Here is a 17,241-nt window from a genome sequence, read left to right on the forward strand (position 1 = left end):
TTCGGATGCTCTCACCTGACCACACGACTGAGACTCAGACTTTAATGTTGGCATTTCTGAATTCTGAGTTCAGAAAGGGTCTTAAATGTAGTCACTTATTTAGCCTTTCATATCCTATGGCAGGAAGACCTAATCTGGGATTTCCAGACCCTAACGGGTGCAACTCCACAGTCATAATGAAGAATTATTTTTAATAATTCAAAAGACAAAATTCTAGAAATGGATTTAAATGCAGTAAGACTAGACAAAGTAACTAAAATGTTAAATTTTTTTTTATTTGGGGCTGGAATTATCAGTGCAGTGGAGGATCAAGTACTAATCAGAAATTCTTATCAGTATTACACGTGGATGTTTGATGAAATGGGAACCCTATTTACATATCTTTGTAGCTTCGGCAGTTGGCATAGTACCTGACACAGCTGAATCAAATTACTAAATTTTGCCTAGTTTGAAAATGAATTCCTCAAAACACATAGTTAATGGTACCCTGTGAAGAAAATATAAAAGGACCCTCGAAGGTAAGCAATGGAAACTACCCACCCAAAAAGGTAAAACAGTATAATTATTCCTCTTCACCAAGAAATAAGTCATGAAATAATTTACCAAAACTTACTAAAGAGAAAATCAACAGATTAAAGATTCATTAATCGAACCTGCACTCACAGAGCTCCTACTGTGAACCAGGTATTTACCTAGATGTGGATATACAAGGACCCTGAAGCGCACATGGCTTCCTCAGAGAAATAGACATAAAAATCAGTAATTATGAGATAATATCAGGGATACAATAAACAGCATGATTGATGAATAAATAGAATTATTAAAATTCATCCTTTCTCTGGTATCAGAAGAATCCCTAAACATGCACTCCCCTCTCACCATCTGCTCACAAAAGCATGACATTTTTATTCTCCAAATCTCCAGTGAATCTGGGCAACCTCCACACCACAGGAATGCCTCTAAAATTTAGCATCATCATCTCTCCATTAAAGGGATGCCACCTTCTCTTCCTTCCACAGATAAATAAAATTTTTTTAAAAAAAGGGAACAAGACTTCATCCTTTTACACAATCTGGCTGAAAAGTAGGCTCCCCTGGGCCTACTGCCTTATATTATAGCCTAAGCCCACCTGCACCTTTCAGCATCCTGTACCTAGTAGATGAGGAAATTTAAGAAACTCCACTTATCACTTTACATTGCTTGCAAGGTGGGTCTAATGAAGGAAATACCCAAAAAGTAACTTTTGAACTTCTTATCCCCAACACACAAGTTATTTCATGACAGCAAACTGTCAGTTACAGTACGCACAGACCCCAGGGGAACCATTGTCATTTCTATCAGGCAATGTATGTATAAGATATTATCATACAAATCAGCCACTTTCTTCACTTATTTATGAGCACAGTGTAGTAGAATGAATGAGTTCATGAAAGGAGAGTTAGGGTGTCTGGGATCTATTCTCAGCTTTACAATTGATTCACTAGTCTTACTCCCTTTGCATTTAAATCTCCCATTTGTAACATAGAAATAATGGCATAATACCTGTTTGTTTCTAAGGCACTTGACAATTCTTTGATGGAAGATTTCACACAAATACAGAGACTATTATTATACCAAGAAGACTTGAAAATTTTAAATCCGTGTAGTCATCACTATTAAACAGTCAACACAACAATGACAAGAGAAAGCAACCTTCCCTAAAGCATCTAACATCAAGTATTACTAAATATGCAGCTACTGAAAAAAACATAGGTACAAATATATTTGTTTTAATGACTATTTAAATTTAAATCATCAATAATCCATTTGATAACTCCTTTGTAAGTTACCCTGACTCCAAAAAATGCATCGAATCTCCAATCACAGGTATTCCTTATAATGCAGAGCTTTCTGAAGAGATATGCTTTCTCCTTTAAAAGGCTTGCTCTACTCTATAATTTCAGAGAGCATTCTAGCCCATTCCACTAACGTTCTTCCAAAATATAAAAATAATTCTTGTAATAATCGATTGTAATAATCAAATCATCAAACTTACAGTACAGTGGTGGACAGGCATCCAAGCAGGGGCTTCTACTGAACAATTCTGGGCTGGGCATTTGCCTTGGTTTTGCTGCAAATAAGGAAATATATTGTTATGTTCTATATATTATATACTGAAGTACATACTAGCTGACATGTTTATCATCAATGTGTTTATTACCATATTTACAAGTATAAGAGAAGACTGAGAATGATTTTTTTGGTGCAATGCTGCAGAAAACTAGGTATGTAATTTCTACTCTCATCAACGCATAAGAAATTATCTATTGAATTTTGTATTACTCTAAGGACTAGGCTTTTGGCATCAGGCTTCTTCAGCTCAGCAGCTGGCCTTTCAGGCTTCAACAGGAACCATCTGAGAACCCTCCTAACCCAGAGGCAGAACTGGTCTCCTCTCCTCTAGGTTCCCAGACAACACCGATACATGCTATACCCCTGTGAGATCACTTTAGTTCAGGATTTGTTTGCTTGTCTCCCCTTCCAGATTGTGAATTAGTGGTGATGATTCTCTCTAGGGCATTTCATAGAACTCCAGAATGTAGAATTTTACAGGATAGATTTTAGAGGCCTTTCTTGTCACATTAGAAACTGAGGTACAACAAAATAAAACAAGCACAGAGATTTGACATTCTAAGCCATTTGCCAGACACTTCTTTTAACATAAAAATTTTATCTCTAGCTAACCCATTCTTTTGTTGTAACTTTTCTAAACTCACTTCTAATTAGCCTTTTAGAAAGAATAAAGTGTTTTCTTTTACAAGTCCAATCCTGTCTGATTTTGGAAGCTAAGCAGAGTCAGGCCTGGTTAGTACTTGGATGGAAGACCACCTAGGAAGACTAGATACTGTAGGTGCAAAAAATTAATTAATTAATTACATTTTTAAAGAAATGCTTCCTTTTAACCAACAATATTGCTCCTTCCCTATAATAACAAGAACTGATTAGTGTTAAAATGGGAGAAGGTGATTCTAAGAAAACATCTTTTACCTTTATTTTATTGTATACTCAATTATAATATAGACACACTAATATTAATGTTAATAATCATAAAAACCACAGCTGTGATTTATCGAGCTACTAAATATGCTAGATATTATTCTGGACCCATTATATTATCACTAGTTGCCATGACAAATATGGTTCTAAGTATCATTATGTCCATTCCACAGGAGAGAAAACTAAGGCTCAGAAAGGGTATGTACCTGGCCTAAAAGTTACCCTACAAAAAAGCAGCATAGCTAGGATTTCATCTTCTGTTTAATTGGGCTTAAGACATGTTATCAACTATAATTTAATCGTATCAATGATCTTAACATTTCTGACTTAACTGGAATAAAATATTGAATTCAGCACTTGTGCTAAGAATTTTTTTATGATTTGTGTTTCTAGCAACCTTTAGGTAATCTATTATTAAGGCATCACTAAACTCCGAAGTGCTGTTTGAGTGATTATTGATAAAGTTACGGTAAAAATATACTTCAATCATCAATCTCCATGCTCAGTTTTCTTGTTTAAATCAAAATATGACATCCAGTACCAACAAGGTAAACAAGGTATATAAGGTGCACGGGACTAGTGTTAGATGACCACAATTTTAAGCTAAGCTCGACCATGCGCTTGATGCCATGAAATACTCTTGGTCTTCGTGGTCACATCTGTATAATAGTGTATGTTGCCTAATTCATAGAAATGTTATTAGGTGATAGATATAAATTCACCTCAGATCACTATTCCAATCTTCAAGGATGCACCAATGGGAACACACAAAGTAATAGGACAAGTTTATTGTCTTTTTCTGGCAATCTAAGCCCAATTAATAAATATAATTTATCTACATGTAAGGTTAAGCTTTGGAATTTAAAAGTACTATTAAAATGCTAGTTATTAGCATTTCTAATTATGACTTCATACCAAACAATGTTAATGGTAAAGAATGTCTCCTTTATAATTTGTAATTGTTATTATTAGTAGTAATAATAACCTTGTTTTATATCTATATAGTAGATATCTTAATGGAACACATAGTAAAGAGGCAAAAATGTGATGCGCCATAAATAAGGAGTGTTTGAACTTCTATGAATGCATAACATGGATAAAGGAAGATGGAAATCCATATGAGTTATCTCTTGCTCCATTATTACCTGAGTTTTGGATACTAAGGCCTTCCTAATAGTGTTTTAATCAAGCAGATTAGCAGTATGATTACACAAGGGCAGACACATAAAAGGCCTAAAGACAGGTGCCAGGTGAACATAAATTATTTTTTAACCCATAATGCGTGACTAGAAAAAAATAAGATTGGAATAGAAGTTAGAATCTTGAATTTTAGTAACCTATTAACCTATTTGTGAAATTTTAGGAAAGGTACTATAACACTTTAAACTTCACTTTTCTCATGTGCAAAATGAAAGGGTTTTGTTAGATTCACGATTCAATGTGGATAGAGGAGCTATCAAATTCACCCATAGATCCTTTCCAAACTTCATATTCCTCCTAAGAATTTAACATGTTCCCTTCTCTAAATGGGCATACCTTCCAGTTGAGAATTCCTATCATTCTGATCTATGGTTACCGTAGGTATTCCTCTATGAGTTGGAGTAATAACAAAGATTAAGAACAGTTAGACCAGATCATCTCATAAGACCTTCTACTCAAATATGGTTACTGAAAACCCCAACCTCAGGATTTACTTGCCCCTTCACTCTACTTCTAAAGAAGGCAAGATCTAACATTGGTCAATGGCACTGCTATCATAGGTGAAGTAAAGGGGTTAAAATTCTCTTTTTCCTAGAAGTTTTTAGCCTCCTTCTTCAGTGTCTTTTCTAACCTTTATGTGGGCACTGTGGTATGTTGGAGTTTGGGGATACCACATATTTGGCAGATCTTCAGCCCTTAGAAAGCCAACTAGAGCCAGTATGAACACTATGGTAAAGGATGCTCTCAGCTCTACCTTTCAGTTAATTCTTAAGCCAAATATCAAGAGGAAACATTAGGATTCCCTAAAGGGCTGGCCCAGCTCTTCAAGCAATGATTCAATATAAAAATTGGTGACAAATTCTCTAAAGACAGAGCTTTCGCTTCCCCTCTCTCTCTCATCCAACTACCCTGGATACTTATACCTGTAGATGGTTGATATGTGACCTGATCAAGATTCTGAGATCTGTAATGCTAACCCTGAAAAACATGTTCTCTTAAGAGAGAAAACTATCAGTGGATTTTGGTCCATTAAAAAATATATTATGCTATTTAGACAGGTTGATGTCTACAAATCTTTCATCTTCCGTGGTCATCTTTTTATTATTTTATCATCTTGACATATTGCATTCCAGAATATCCTGAGCAAATGAGCCAAATATGTTGGACAAGTGCATCTCAGATTGATTATATAAATACGTAACTATGAAGAATTTGAACAGGTCAAGATGCCAGAGTAGGGAAATGCTCTGCTCATCTCCTCCCATGACCACATCAAAATTATAACCACACCACAGAACAACCATCATTGAGAATTGCCTGAAGTCCAGCTAAACAGAAGTCCTATAACTAAGAACATACAGAAGAAGCCAGGTTGAGACTGGTAGAGGAGGCGGAGATGCAGAATAGGCTGGTCTCATATTCACATGTGGCAGTTAAAAATTGTGAGGGATATATCTACTGTGGAGTACACCCTGAGGAGCAAGGGGTCCAAGCCCCACACCAGGCTCCCTAGCTCAGGGTTCCAATGCTGGGGAGAGGAGTCTGCATAACTTCTGGCTGTGCAAACCAGCAGAGATTGTGGCTGAGTCAGATGGAGGGCTGTTGGAGTCCCAGACATTCCTCTTAAAGGGACCACATATAGACTTACTGACAAACTCACTTGCTCTGAGCTCCAGCACTGGGCAGCAGCTCAAAGGTACCAGAGACATATGGGCAGAAATTGAATTATCTTGCTTCAGGGCAAGAGCTGGAGGGAAAGATTTCTCCCAGACAGAAATACTGGCAGAAGTCACTTTTCTTTTGTTGAGCTCTTCACCCACCCAGCCTGTATGCACCATATCTGAGTCTCTAGCAACCTTGCTAACACCATTTGCTCTACCCTGGTGATTCTCTGAACCCCACCCAACTCAAGCCACTTACAGTGACTTTTCCATAAAAATGGCCTCTCATGGCTCATGCTGCGGACCTTCCTAAAATCTTTCGAAGGTTCACAAACCCCAAACAAGCAGCATCCAGTCTTCGTGTGCCCCATACCTCTGGCTAAGTAGCCCCAAGTCCGGCACATATCAAGTGGACCCAAGAAGGGCACAAGTAGCAGCTGATGTTGGCCGGCACCAGAGTACCTCCCAAGAGGCCCTAGAACCAACACACCCAGTGCCCAGCTTCAGACCACATTAGAGCACCACCCAACCAGCTCCACAAAAAACACGCCCAAAGGTCAGACTCGGTAAGCATCAGAGCTCCACTAAAGCAAATCCTGCTCCGTAGGGTCAGCCACTGCACAACAGCTCCTTCACTGTAGTCATGGCCAGTACTCACAACCAACTAGCCCCACCCTCACTGACATGCCAACAGCAATCAAGACTCAACTACGACAGGAGAGCACACACAACCCACAAAAGCGACGCATCTGTAGCACCTGGCTCACAGGTGACTATGCCACTGGACCCCACAGGACACCTACTACATGAGGCCACTCTATCATGAGTGGAAGACGTAAGAGCTCTACTTAATACATAGAAACAAACACAGAGAGGCAATAAAAATGAGAAAAGGAAGCATGTCCCAAATGAAAGAACAGAACAAAACTCCAGAAAAAGAATTAAACAAAATGTAGATGAACATTCTACCAACAGCAGAGTTCGAAACACTGGTTATAAGGATGCTCAATGATCTCAGTGATAACTTCAACAAAGAGATAAAAAATATAAAAATAGAGATAGAAAACATAAAAAAGAACCAGACAGCAATGAAAATTACAACTGAAATGAAGAATACATTAGAGGGAATCAACAGCCAATTAGATGAAGCAGAGGACTGAATCAGCAATTTGGAAAATAAGGTAGCATAAAACACCCAATCAGAACGACCAAAAGAAAAAAAGAATTTAAAAAATGAAGATAGTTTAAGGGGCCCCTTGGACAATATCAAGTGTACCAACATTTGCATCATAGGGGTACTAAAGGAGAAGAGAGAGAGTAAGAAATTGAAAACCTATTTCAAGAAATAATGATAGAAAACTTCCCTCACCTGGTGAAGGAAACAAACATCCAAGTCCAGGAAGCACAAAGATTCCCAAACAAGATGAACCCGAAGAGGCCCACACCAAGACACATTATAATTAAAATGCCAAAAGTTAAAGACCAAGAGTAAAATCTTAAAAGCAGCAAGAGAAAGGCAGTTAGTTACCTACAAGGAATCTCCCATAAGACTGTTTCTCAACAGAAATTTTTTAGACAAGAAGGGTTTGGCAGGAAATATTCAATGTAGTAAAAAGCAAGAAACTACAGCCAAGTACTCTATCCAGCAAAGCTATCATTTAAAATTGGAGAAGGGATAAAGAACTTTCCAGACAAGAAAAAGCCAAAAGAGGTCATCACCACCAAACAAGTATTAGAAGAAATACTTAAAGAGACTTCTTTAAGAAGAAGAAAAAAATAAAGGATAAAAAATGTGAATGATAAAATGGCAATAACTGTATATCTAGCAATAATTACTTTAAATGTAAATGGATTAAATCCTCTAATCAAAAGATACAGAGTGGCTAAATGGATAAGAAAATAAGACCCTTACATATGCTGCCTACAAGAGACTCATTTTAGATTGAAAGACATACACAGACTGAAAGTAAAGGGATGGAAAAAAAATATTTCATGAAACGAAAAGAAAAAAAAAAAGCTAGAGTAGCAACACATATTTATACCAGACAAAATAGACTTTAAAAGAAAGCCTATAACAAGAGACAAAGAAGAACCCAGTAATTCTACTTCTGGGTATTTATCCAAAAAAACCCACAAACACTAATATGAAAAGACATATGCATTCATATGTTCATTGCAACATTATTTACAAGAGCCAAGATATGGAAGCAACCTGTATTCATCAATAGATGAATGGTGAAGAAATGGTCATATATAAAATGGAACATTACTCAGCCATAAAAAATGAATGAAAATTTACCATCTGCAACAACATGGATGGACCTAAAGGGTATTATGCTAAATGAAATAAGTTCAGACAGGGAAAGACAAATACCATATGATTTCACTTACATGTGGAATCAAAAAAATAAATAAATAAATGAACAAACAAAACAGAAACAAACTCATAGATACAGAGAACATTTGATTGTTGCCAGATGGCAGGGAGTTCGGGAGATGGGTCAAAAAGAGGAAGGGATTAAGAAGTACAAATTGGCAGTTACAAAATAGTCATGAGGATATAAAGTATAGCAAAGGAATATAGTCAATAATACTGTAACGACTATGTATGGTGTCAGATGTGTACCAGGGTTATTGAAGCTATCATTTTGTAAGTTATATAAATGTCTAATCACTATGTTACACATCTGAAACTAATATAATATTGTATGTCAACTGTAAGTGAAAAATAAAATATTATTTAAAAAAGAACCGCAATATATTTTTTAAAAAATTGAACATTAACAAATTCTGGACTAAGAAAATTCTACAGATTTTCTTCTCAACCCACTCCATCCCCAGAAAAAGTGGGAATTTTTTGTTTCTCAGGGCCTATTTCTGTTAGAGTGCTTTAGAGTTTACAAAGTACCTGTACGAACATTTAGTCATTTAATCCTGAGACATTTGTGTATAGCAGGTTAAGAATTGATTCACCCAAATAAAACATTGACCTAATTTTCATTTATAATAGTGTGTTCTTCTAAAAGCAGAGAAAGAGCTGAGAAGTTCAATTGCTCTGCTTACTGTAAAGTGATTATCATATTATAAGGGTTTGTGTTTTTTTTCTGGATTGAGAAATGTTGCATAACAGTACTGTACACCTATCACCTACACATTCATTCATTAATTTATCCATTTATGGATTTATCAAATATGTATTACAAGGAAAGCACCATGCTAAGTATATACAGAGATAAATTTAGCAATAAAATATTTTAAATAATAATCCTTTCAAAGATCTTCCAGCCTTTTAGGAGATATAATATAACATGTTACATTTAAAACAGCATTAAATACTAGGACTATTCATTCATTCATTTAGTTGGTCAACAAATGTTCATTGAAAAATTAGTATATGCCAGCTATTAAATTAGAAATAAGGATGTATCAAGACTTAGTCTGTCTAAACTGTTCTTAGTCTAAAGAAAAAGACAAACTAATAAACACATAATTATAAAGCAATATTACTGATATGTTATATATTAAATGACATGGGCAGATCATAAAAATCTATCTCACCCATTTTGGGGGCAGGATTAAGGGATGAGCAAGGGTCATGGAAAATTGTGCTGAGAAATCAAGGCCAAAGACAAGAATGTTGAAATCTGACTGGCTAAATCAGAAAGGGCTTTATATAGACAGGAGACACATCGGTTTTTCATCAAAGCTTTTAGGAGGGAAAAGAGTGAGAGGAGAGGCTTCCAGGCTAAAGGTGTGCCCTATACCATCTGATAGTGCTGAATCAAGGTATACTTGAACTTGGTTAGAAAACCTCTCAATTTGGGGCCTTAGAAACCTAGGATTGAGGGGAAAGAATAACTCTGTTACACAAAAATCTAAATTCCCCTCATTTAGCTCTACTTCACGGTGCTTGAACAGCAGGGTATGGGCAAATGAGTCTTGCCAAGGAGTGGAACTAGAGGGACAGTCTTGATCCTACAAAAACCATGAGAAGCTCTCCTGAGTTTAGGCTTTGGAAAAGCACTTAAGGTGTCTTTCTCATCTTTTCTGAAACTTTCAGGTATATGATAAATGAAGAAACAGAGGTTAAAACATGATGCCCAGGGGTCAAAATCAAACGGCTTTTTGCTTGGCAGAATTAAAATGACATGTGTATGCAAGTGAATTGTGAACTATAAAGTGCTTTGTAAATGTAATGATTATACTTTTTAAATTGATTATTATAAATATTAACACAACATTCGAGTTAACTCTTATTATTAAAATTATTAGAAAATACATTTTTCTGGCTCCAGTATATCAAGTTAAGGAAATTTTCAAAAAATTTGAAAAAGCAACTCCCAGGATACCTCTAAATCATCAATTTCATTGATATATAGATTTGATATATTTCTATATAAGACATAGAAATATAATGTGTGCATATGTACACATACATATGTATATGTTTGTGTGTACATACTTGTACAAATAATTTTATTTGGGAAAATAAAGGTTCTCATTCAATTAATTGCCTTATTTACTATAAAGATTGGTAATTCCAGAGTACGTTGTTAAAGGGAAGGAGAAAATCAAGTTGTTCCAGGTACAAGAGTATAATATAGGTAGAAATATATGCACAAGATGATACATTGGAAGTCCTGTATAAGACATCAAGATCTAATAAAAATAAGATTCCAAAGAAGGTACTATAATTTTCAAAGGAAATTACCAAGAACCACTTTCAGCTCTCTGAACCCTTATCTGTAATGAGGGTGTATATATGGGTTGGGTAGTTGGAGATTTATAAAGGGAAGGGATTTCTTTGGAGAGAGGATGAGAAGCATCTCACTTTTCACCTAAGATTAGTGAAAAAGGCTTTAATAGGTGTACACCTGGAGCTTGATATAACTGTGTTGGATTTAGGAGTCCAGTATACTGGGATCTGCCTCCCTGAAAAGTTTAATGAGTGAGATACCATAGCAAATAGGCTATTGTCTCAGGAGAGGCCAATTGGAGCCAGCCTGTACTTTCAGAGTTTGTCAAGGCAAAAGAGTCATCCTGGAGCCATTGTGATGCCTGACAAGACAACCTTCTGTGTGGAATGGACTGCTATAAAACCTGGGGCTAAAGAATTGCATCATCCACATTATAGGAGATTTAATCAGAAAGGCCCAGAAAGGGAAATTCCCTGAAACACACAGAGGTGCCCATGGGAGAAAGTCTAGAGCCAGACTGGCTGGGTTAAAATCTCACATCCACCATGTACTAGCTAAGTGATCTTGGGCAAATTGCCTAATCTCTCTTTGCCTCAGTTATGAAGATTAAAGATATTAATACAAATAAAGCATTTGGGACTATTTCTAAGTATAACCAGCACTACGTGTCAGCTATTTTCTTTGTTTTTGTTATTATTATCATTATTATTACATGTCAGGCTCAGAGAGCAAAATGTATAACAATCTCAGTCTAATAAGAACTTTCTGCTCTCCGTTTTTAACTTTGGTTCCATGTTCCACAAACCAAATAGCATATTGGAAAAAAGAAAAGAGAAGCCTGCAACATGCCCCCAAAGCAGATGTCCTATCTGAAGATTACATAGTAGAAAAGAGTGTTTAATTTGGAAAAGCGTTCAGAGTTTTGATTAATATTTAGTAGTGAATAATTTTAATTACTGAATTAAGACTGTATTTATGATTTTAAGTGATTGCAGAACCTTTAATTCCTTGCAAATGACTGCAATTCATGCAAAGTCATGAGACTGCCCAAGTTTTCATCTAGAGAGCAGGGAAAAGCTTACTGACATTAAGAAGCTTTAAGCAAACAATGGGAAGTCCCAAATAAAGTGGCTTCTATTACTTCATCCCATGAGTCCTGCTAGTTCATTGTATCAATCACAGATGCAAAACATACCCACGGTTAATGTCAACCTTTTTCATTCACTTTTGGGTATAATTCCTTGTACTTCCTCAGTATACAATTTTATCCCATCCTGGGCTTAACTTTCTACTTGCTTTCTTTTATTTTCTCAGGTTTCAGAGATGTTTAAAATAAGTTGACCTGATTTGTTTCTAAGGAAATCCTTACTAAGACTGAAGCCATGCTGGGTAGTGATGCATTTGCCTCCTCTGTAAATGACAAAAAATGTTGCTGACCCATTCTCCCTCCACAGGGAGAATGAGGGTTTTTCAGTGGTGATGGTGCTAAATCATAGTCATGCTTTCTAAAATCTCTTGTATCTTGAGGCAGGCATTTGCCTGGGAAAGCAGAGGTAGAATCTGTGGCTAACTAGTACATAAAAGGATTAAACACTCTATGTTAAAATAACATTCTACCCACCTGGCTACCTGGATTAATTAACTATGGTGAGTGAGACAGGCCCTAAATTCTCAGGCTGGTCACAGTTAAAGATTTATTATACATGAGAGCCACTGTTGTAACTTGACATTTCATGGTACCAGTGGAGAGAGGGACCCTGCACTTGGATTCAGAAATCATTTCCTAGCTGTATAATGAAGTAATATTTATTGAGCAACTATTAGATGTCAGGCACTTGACATGTATCATTAGTTCCTTCTATCATTACATTAACCATGAAAGATGGTTAAGGTGAATGTTTACTATCATGAGGAAACCAGTGAACCTGGGCTGAAATGTTTTTTTATTTTCTAGATCTGTGACTTTAGATAAGTTTCTTAGTCTTTGTGAGTTTTGGTTTTCTCATCTATAAAATGGAGAGAATAATACCCAGTTTAAAAGATTATTATAAGGATTATATAAGATAATATATTTATTCCAGGGTCCAGTACATACTCTAGTAATAGGATAAATATATTTACATTCTATAAATATTAATATTTATCTTATTAATCAGGGATTTTTCTCCTATGCCACTTAACTTCTCTAAGCCTATTTTCTCACCTCTGTATAAAATAATAATGTTTATCGCAAGATCACTATGAAAATTAAATGAGAAAAAGTACAAAAAAATGCTTAGAAAACATCAGAATTTTAAATCTAAGTTGGAAAGACTATCTGAAATAACCGCAGCAGTTTTAGGATGACTAAATTTGGGAGCCAGATGGACTCTGCAGTCTGGGATCACATACTTGAGATCACTGGTCCGTAAATATTTCTAAGAAATATATTACGGTATTTTAGCATTTTATGGAAGCATGTCCCAATAGTCCTTGAAGCTCTACAAATCTCCAAAATTGAATTATTGCTATGCAGAGTTAGATACAATAGAATAATGTAAGCCTCTAAATACAAGATTAAAAAACAGAGTCTTGTAAAATACTTTAAATGACCTTAATATTTGTATGCTATCACTGCATCCTACTGACATAACAAGGTAAGACAAGAGGAATGGACCACAATTGCACTTTTCGCCTTGCAAGAAAGAAACTTTGGACATTATCTACTACTGCAGTCAATGAATATTCACTGGCAGATCTTATCTATTATATCATAAACTGCAAACTCTTATGGAAACAAAGGTTGTGATTTCTAAAATAAGCCACATTTTTCTTCCTGACACATTTTTTAATTTATTGAATTCATAGCTAATGAAAAATATCTAAAATTTCAAGTGCTCAAAATAAGGTCCATGCTTTGAGGAAAGAAATGCCATTCAGAAATAAGATCAAAGCAATTTATTTCTATTCTCACTGCTACCATAGAGACAAAGAAAAAAAAGCAAAGAGTTTTAGCCGACTTAATTCTTCCTGAAATTTATAATTAACTACATGGGAAAGGGAACAATTACCATATTTCCAAAGAATAAAAGATTTTAAAAGTTGAGCTTTTGATAAGACATAATTACAACCTATTAAATATACAATTCATATCAATTTGTTCTTATAATCTTCCTGAGTTTCAAAAATGCATATACATTGGACAGTGTTTTATGAAAAAATACACATTGAATTCCATCCATTTAAAAATACACAGTTCTCTCAGCTGTTTTTCTCAGATACATAAAATTCTGGCAAAACCTAACACAAAGAGAGGGGGTTGGTTAATATCATTTTTTGTGGGTGCCTAGTCTTCATGACACCTACGAATATATTTTTTTGAACAAATGTTAATTAATGGAAGAATGTGCAAGATTTTGTAGATCAGGTGCCTAGCCAAAATCAAACACTCAGCAAGGAAAAACTAACAATTAAACCTGTCCTTGATTTAAATAGAACTTCAGATTGCCAAGTAAATTACATGTGTATTAATTCAGGACGTATTATTTTAAAGGACTACTAAGAAGCACTATAGCTTGCAACCCTAGGAGATTCATAACAAACACCAGGGAGGAAAAATTTATTTTTCTAAAAATATATGTTTTTATTTATGGTGTCTTTAGCAAATGATTCTCAAATGTTTTTTATCAGCAAGAATATCCAGAACTCCTCTTCACATTTTCTAATTAGAACAGTATTTGAAGGTATAGCCAGGGGGAGATGCCAGAAAAATCTGATTTTTGTGGCTTTGAGGTGAGGGCCGGAGAGGCGGCTACCACTCTCTCTGTGCTGAGTCCTCCTCCCGTGTAGCTGGCAGGTGGGCACCATCTCTCCCGTGTTGAGCCTTCCCCCTACCTGGCCAAATCTGAACTTCCACTGACCTGGTGAACTTGCTCACTCCACCCTGGTGATTCCCCGGGACTCCACCCCACCCAACTTGCGCAACACCAGCGGCTTTTTCATGGCATTGTTGGCCCATATTGCAGTTTTCCGTGGTCAACTTGGGAATCTGAGGGCCCCAGGCAGGCGGCAGCTTACCTTGGAGTGCTCTGAGTCTTTTATAGAGCGGCACCAGGCTCAGCACTTCTGCCAAATTGGAATCTTCATTAACCCACTGAACACCACTTGTTGAGACCCTGCCCCACCCAACTCTCATTTCAGCTGAGGCTCTTTCATCAGCTGAGCCTTATGGAGAGCCTGCATGTGGTGGGAAGCCTAGAAGTTCCCTAGGCCTTTTGCTCAGCTACCCCAGCCCAGTACTGGTTGTAGCTGTCCGTGATTCACTGTGTGGCCCTTGCTACACACCTCCAGGACAACAAAGGTAGTGACCAACCACAGATCACTTTGTAGCTCCTATCAAATAGCCTCAAACAAGACACAGGCAGCGGCAACTTGGCCTACACAAGAGTCCCTTCCGAGAGGCCCCAGAACCATCACACTTGGTAGCCAGCTTCAAATCACAAGAGAATATCACCTGATTAGCCCACAAGTAGCACACCCAAAGGGTGGTCTTGGGAGGCACCAGAAACAGCTGGGGTGACTCTTGCTCTCTGGGATCAGCCCTCACACAGCAGCTCGTAGGCTGTGGTCATGGCCATTCCTCATGGCCAGTAAGCCTAAGGGTCAATCCCACCTACTGATGTGCCAACAGCAATCAAGGCTCAACTACAAAAGGAGGGCACACACAACCCACACAAGAAACACTCCTGGAGCATCTGCCTCAGGTGACCATGGAGATTGCACTACTGGGCCCCACATGAGGTCATCTCGCCAAGATTGGGAGATGTAGTAGATCTACCTAATACATAGAAACAAATACAAAAAGGCAGCCAAAATGAGGAAACAAAAAGAATATGTCCCAAATGAAAGAACAGGAGAAAACTCCAGAAAAAAAATTATACAAAATGGAGTTAAGCAATCTATCAGAATCAGAGTTCAAAACAATGGTTATAAGGTTGTTTAAGGAACTTAGTGAAAACTTTAAAAAGAGATAGCAAGCATTAAAAAGGACATGAAAATCATAAAAAAAGAACCAGTCAGAAATGAAGACTACAATAACTGAAATGAAGAATATACTAGAAAGAATCAACAGCAGATTAGATGAAGCAGAAAATCAAATCAGTGACTTAGAAAACAAGGTATCAGAAAACACACAATCAGAACAACAAAAAGAAAAACAATTAAAAAAATGAAGATAGTTTAAGGGACCTCTGGAGCAACATTAATTGTAACAACATTCACTTCATAGGGAAACCAGAAAGAGAAGAGAGATCAAGGGATTGAGAACCTATTTGAAGAAATAACGGAGGAAAACTTCCCTAACTTAATGAAGGAAATAGACACACAAAACCAGAAAGCACAGAGTCCCCTATGAAATGAACCCAAAGAGGCCCACACCAAGACATATCACAATTCAAATGCAAAAGGTTAAAGACAAAGAGAGAATCATATAAGTAGCAAGAGAAAAGCAGTTAGTTACCTCCAAGGGAGCACCCACAAGACTATCTGATTTCTCAACAGAAACTTTGAAGGACAGAAGGGATTGGCAGAAAATATTCAAAGTCATGAAAAGCAAGTAACTAATCAAGCTTTATTACTTTATCAAGCAAGACTATCATTTAACATTGAAGGAGAGATAAAGAGCTTCCCAGACAAGAAAAAACTAAAGGAGTTCATCACCAGCAAACCAATTTTTCATAACTTTGAATATTTCTTGCCATTCCCTTCTGGCCTGCAAAGTTTCCATTGAAAAGACAGCAAACATTCTTATGGGGGTACCCTTGTAAGTAACCAGCTTCCTTTCTTGCTGCTTTTAAGATTCTCTCTTTGTCTTTGACCTTTGGCATTTTAATTATGATGTGTCTTTGTGTAGCTCATTAAACAAATATTAACTGACATAAAGGAAGAAACTGACAGCAATACAGTCACCAATGAGGACTTTAACACCCCATTAATAAAACCCCATTAATAGATCCTCCAGAACAAAAATAACAAAGACACAGAGGCCTTATATGTCACATTAGATTAAATGGAATTAATTTATATTTTTAGAGCATATCACCCCAAAGTAGCAGAATGCATATTCTTTTCAAGTATACATGGAACATTTTCCAAGATAGACCACATGTTAGGCCATAAGACAAGGCTCAATAAATTTAAGAAGATTAAATCATACAAAGAATCTTTTTTGACTACATGGTACAAAACAAGAAATCAATTATAAGAAAAAAACTGAAAGACACAAACACAAGAAGACTAAATAACATAGTACTAAAATGACGAATGCGTTAATAATGAAATCAAGGGAAAAAATTAAAGAATGCCTTAAGACAAAAGAAAACAAAAATACAATGAACCAAAATCTATGAGACACAGTGAAAGCAGTCCTAAGAAGGAAATTCATTGCATTACACACCTACCTCAAGAAACAAGAAAAATCTCAAATGAACGATCTAACATTATACCCAAAAGAACTAGAAAAAGAACAACAAAGCCCAAAGTTAGTAGAGAAAGAAATAATAAAAATCAGAACAAAATAAACAAAATACAATGTAGAAAATCAGAACAAAATAAACAAAATACAATGTAGAAAAACGACACAAAAGATCAATGAAATCAAGAGCTGATTT

General features: G+C 36.3%; 1 protein-coding gene across 1 annotated transcript in view; it reads right to left on the bottom strand.

The window, feature by feature from the left end:
• DLG2 (discs large MAGUK scaffold protein 2) overlaps positions 1–17,241 on the bottom strand; it is a 1,673,246-nt gene that overhangs the window by 1,325,099 nt on the left and 330,906 nt on the right. The window contains exon 5 of the mRNA XM_039848192.1: positions 2,036–2,110. Within this exon, the coding sequence (XP_039704126.1) occupies positions 2,036–2,110 (75 nt within the window). The remainder of the gene's footprint in view (positions 1–2,035; positions 2,111–17,241) is intronic.

The sequence above is a fragment of the Pteropus medius genome, unplaced genomic scaffold (genome assembly GCF_902729225.1).
Source record: "Pteropus medius unplaced genomic scaffold, Ma_sr-lr_union100, whole genome shotgun sequence".
NCBI lineage: Eukaryota > Metazoa > Chordata > Mammalia > Chiroptera > Pteropodidae > Pteropus > Pteropus medius.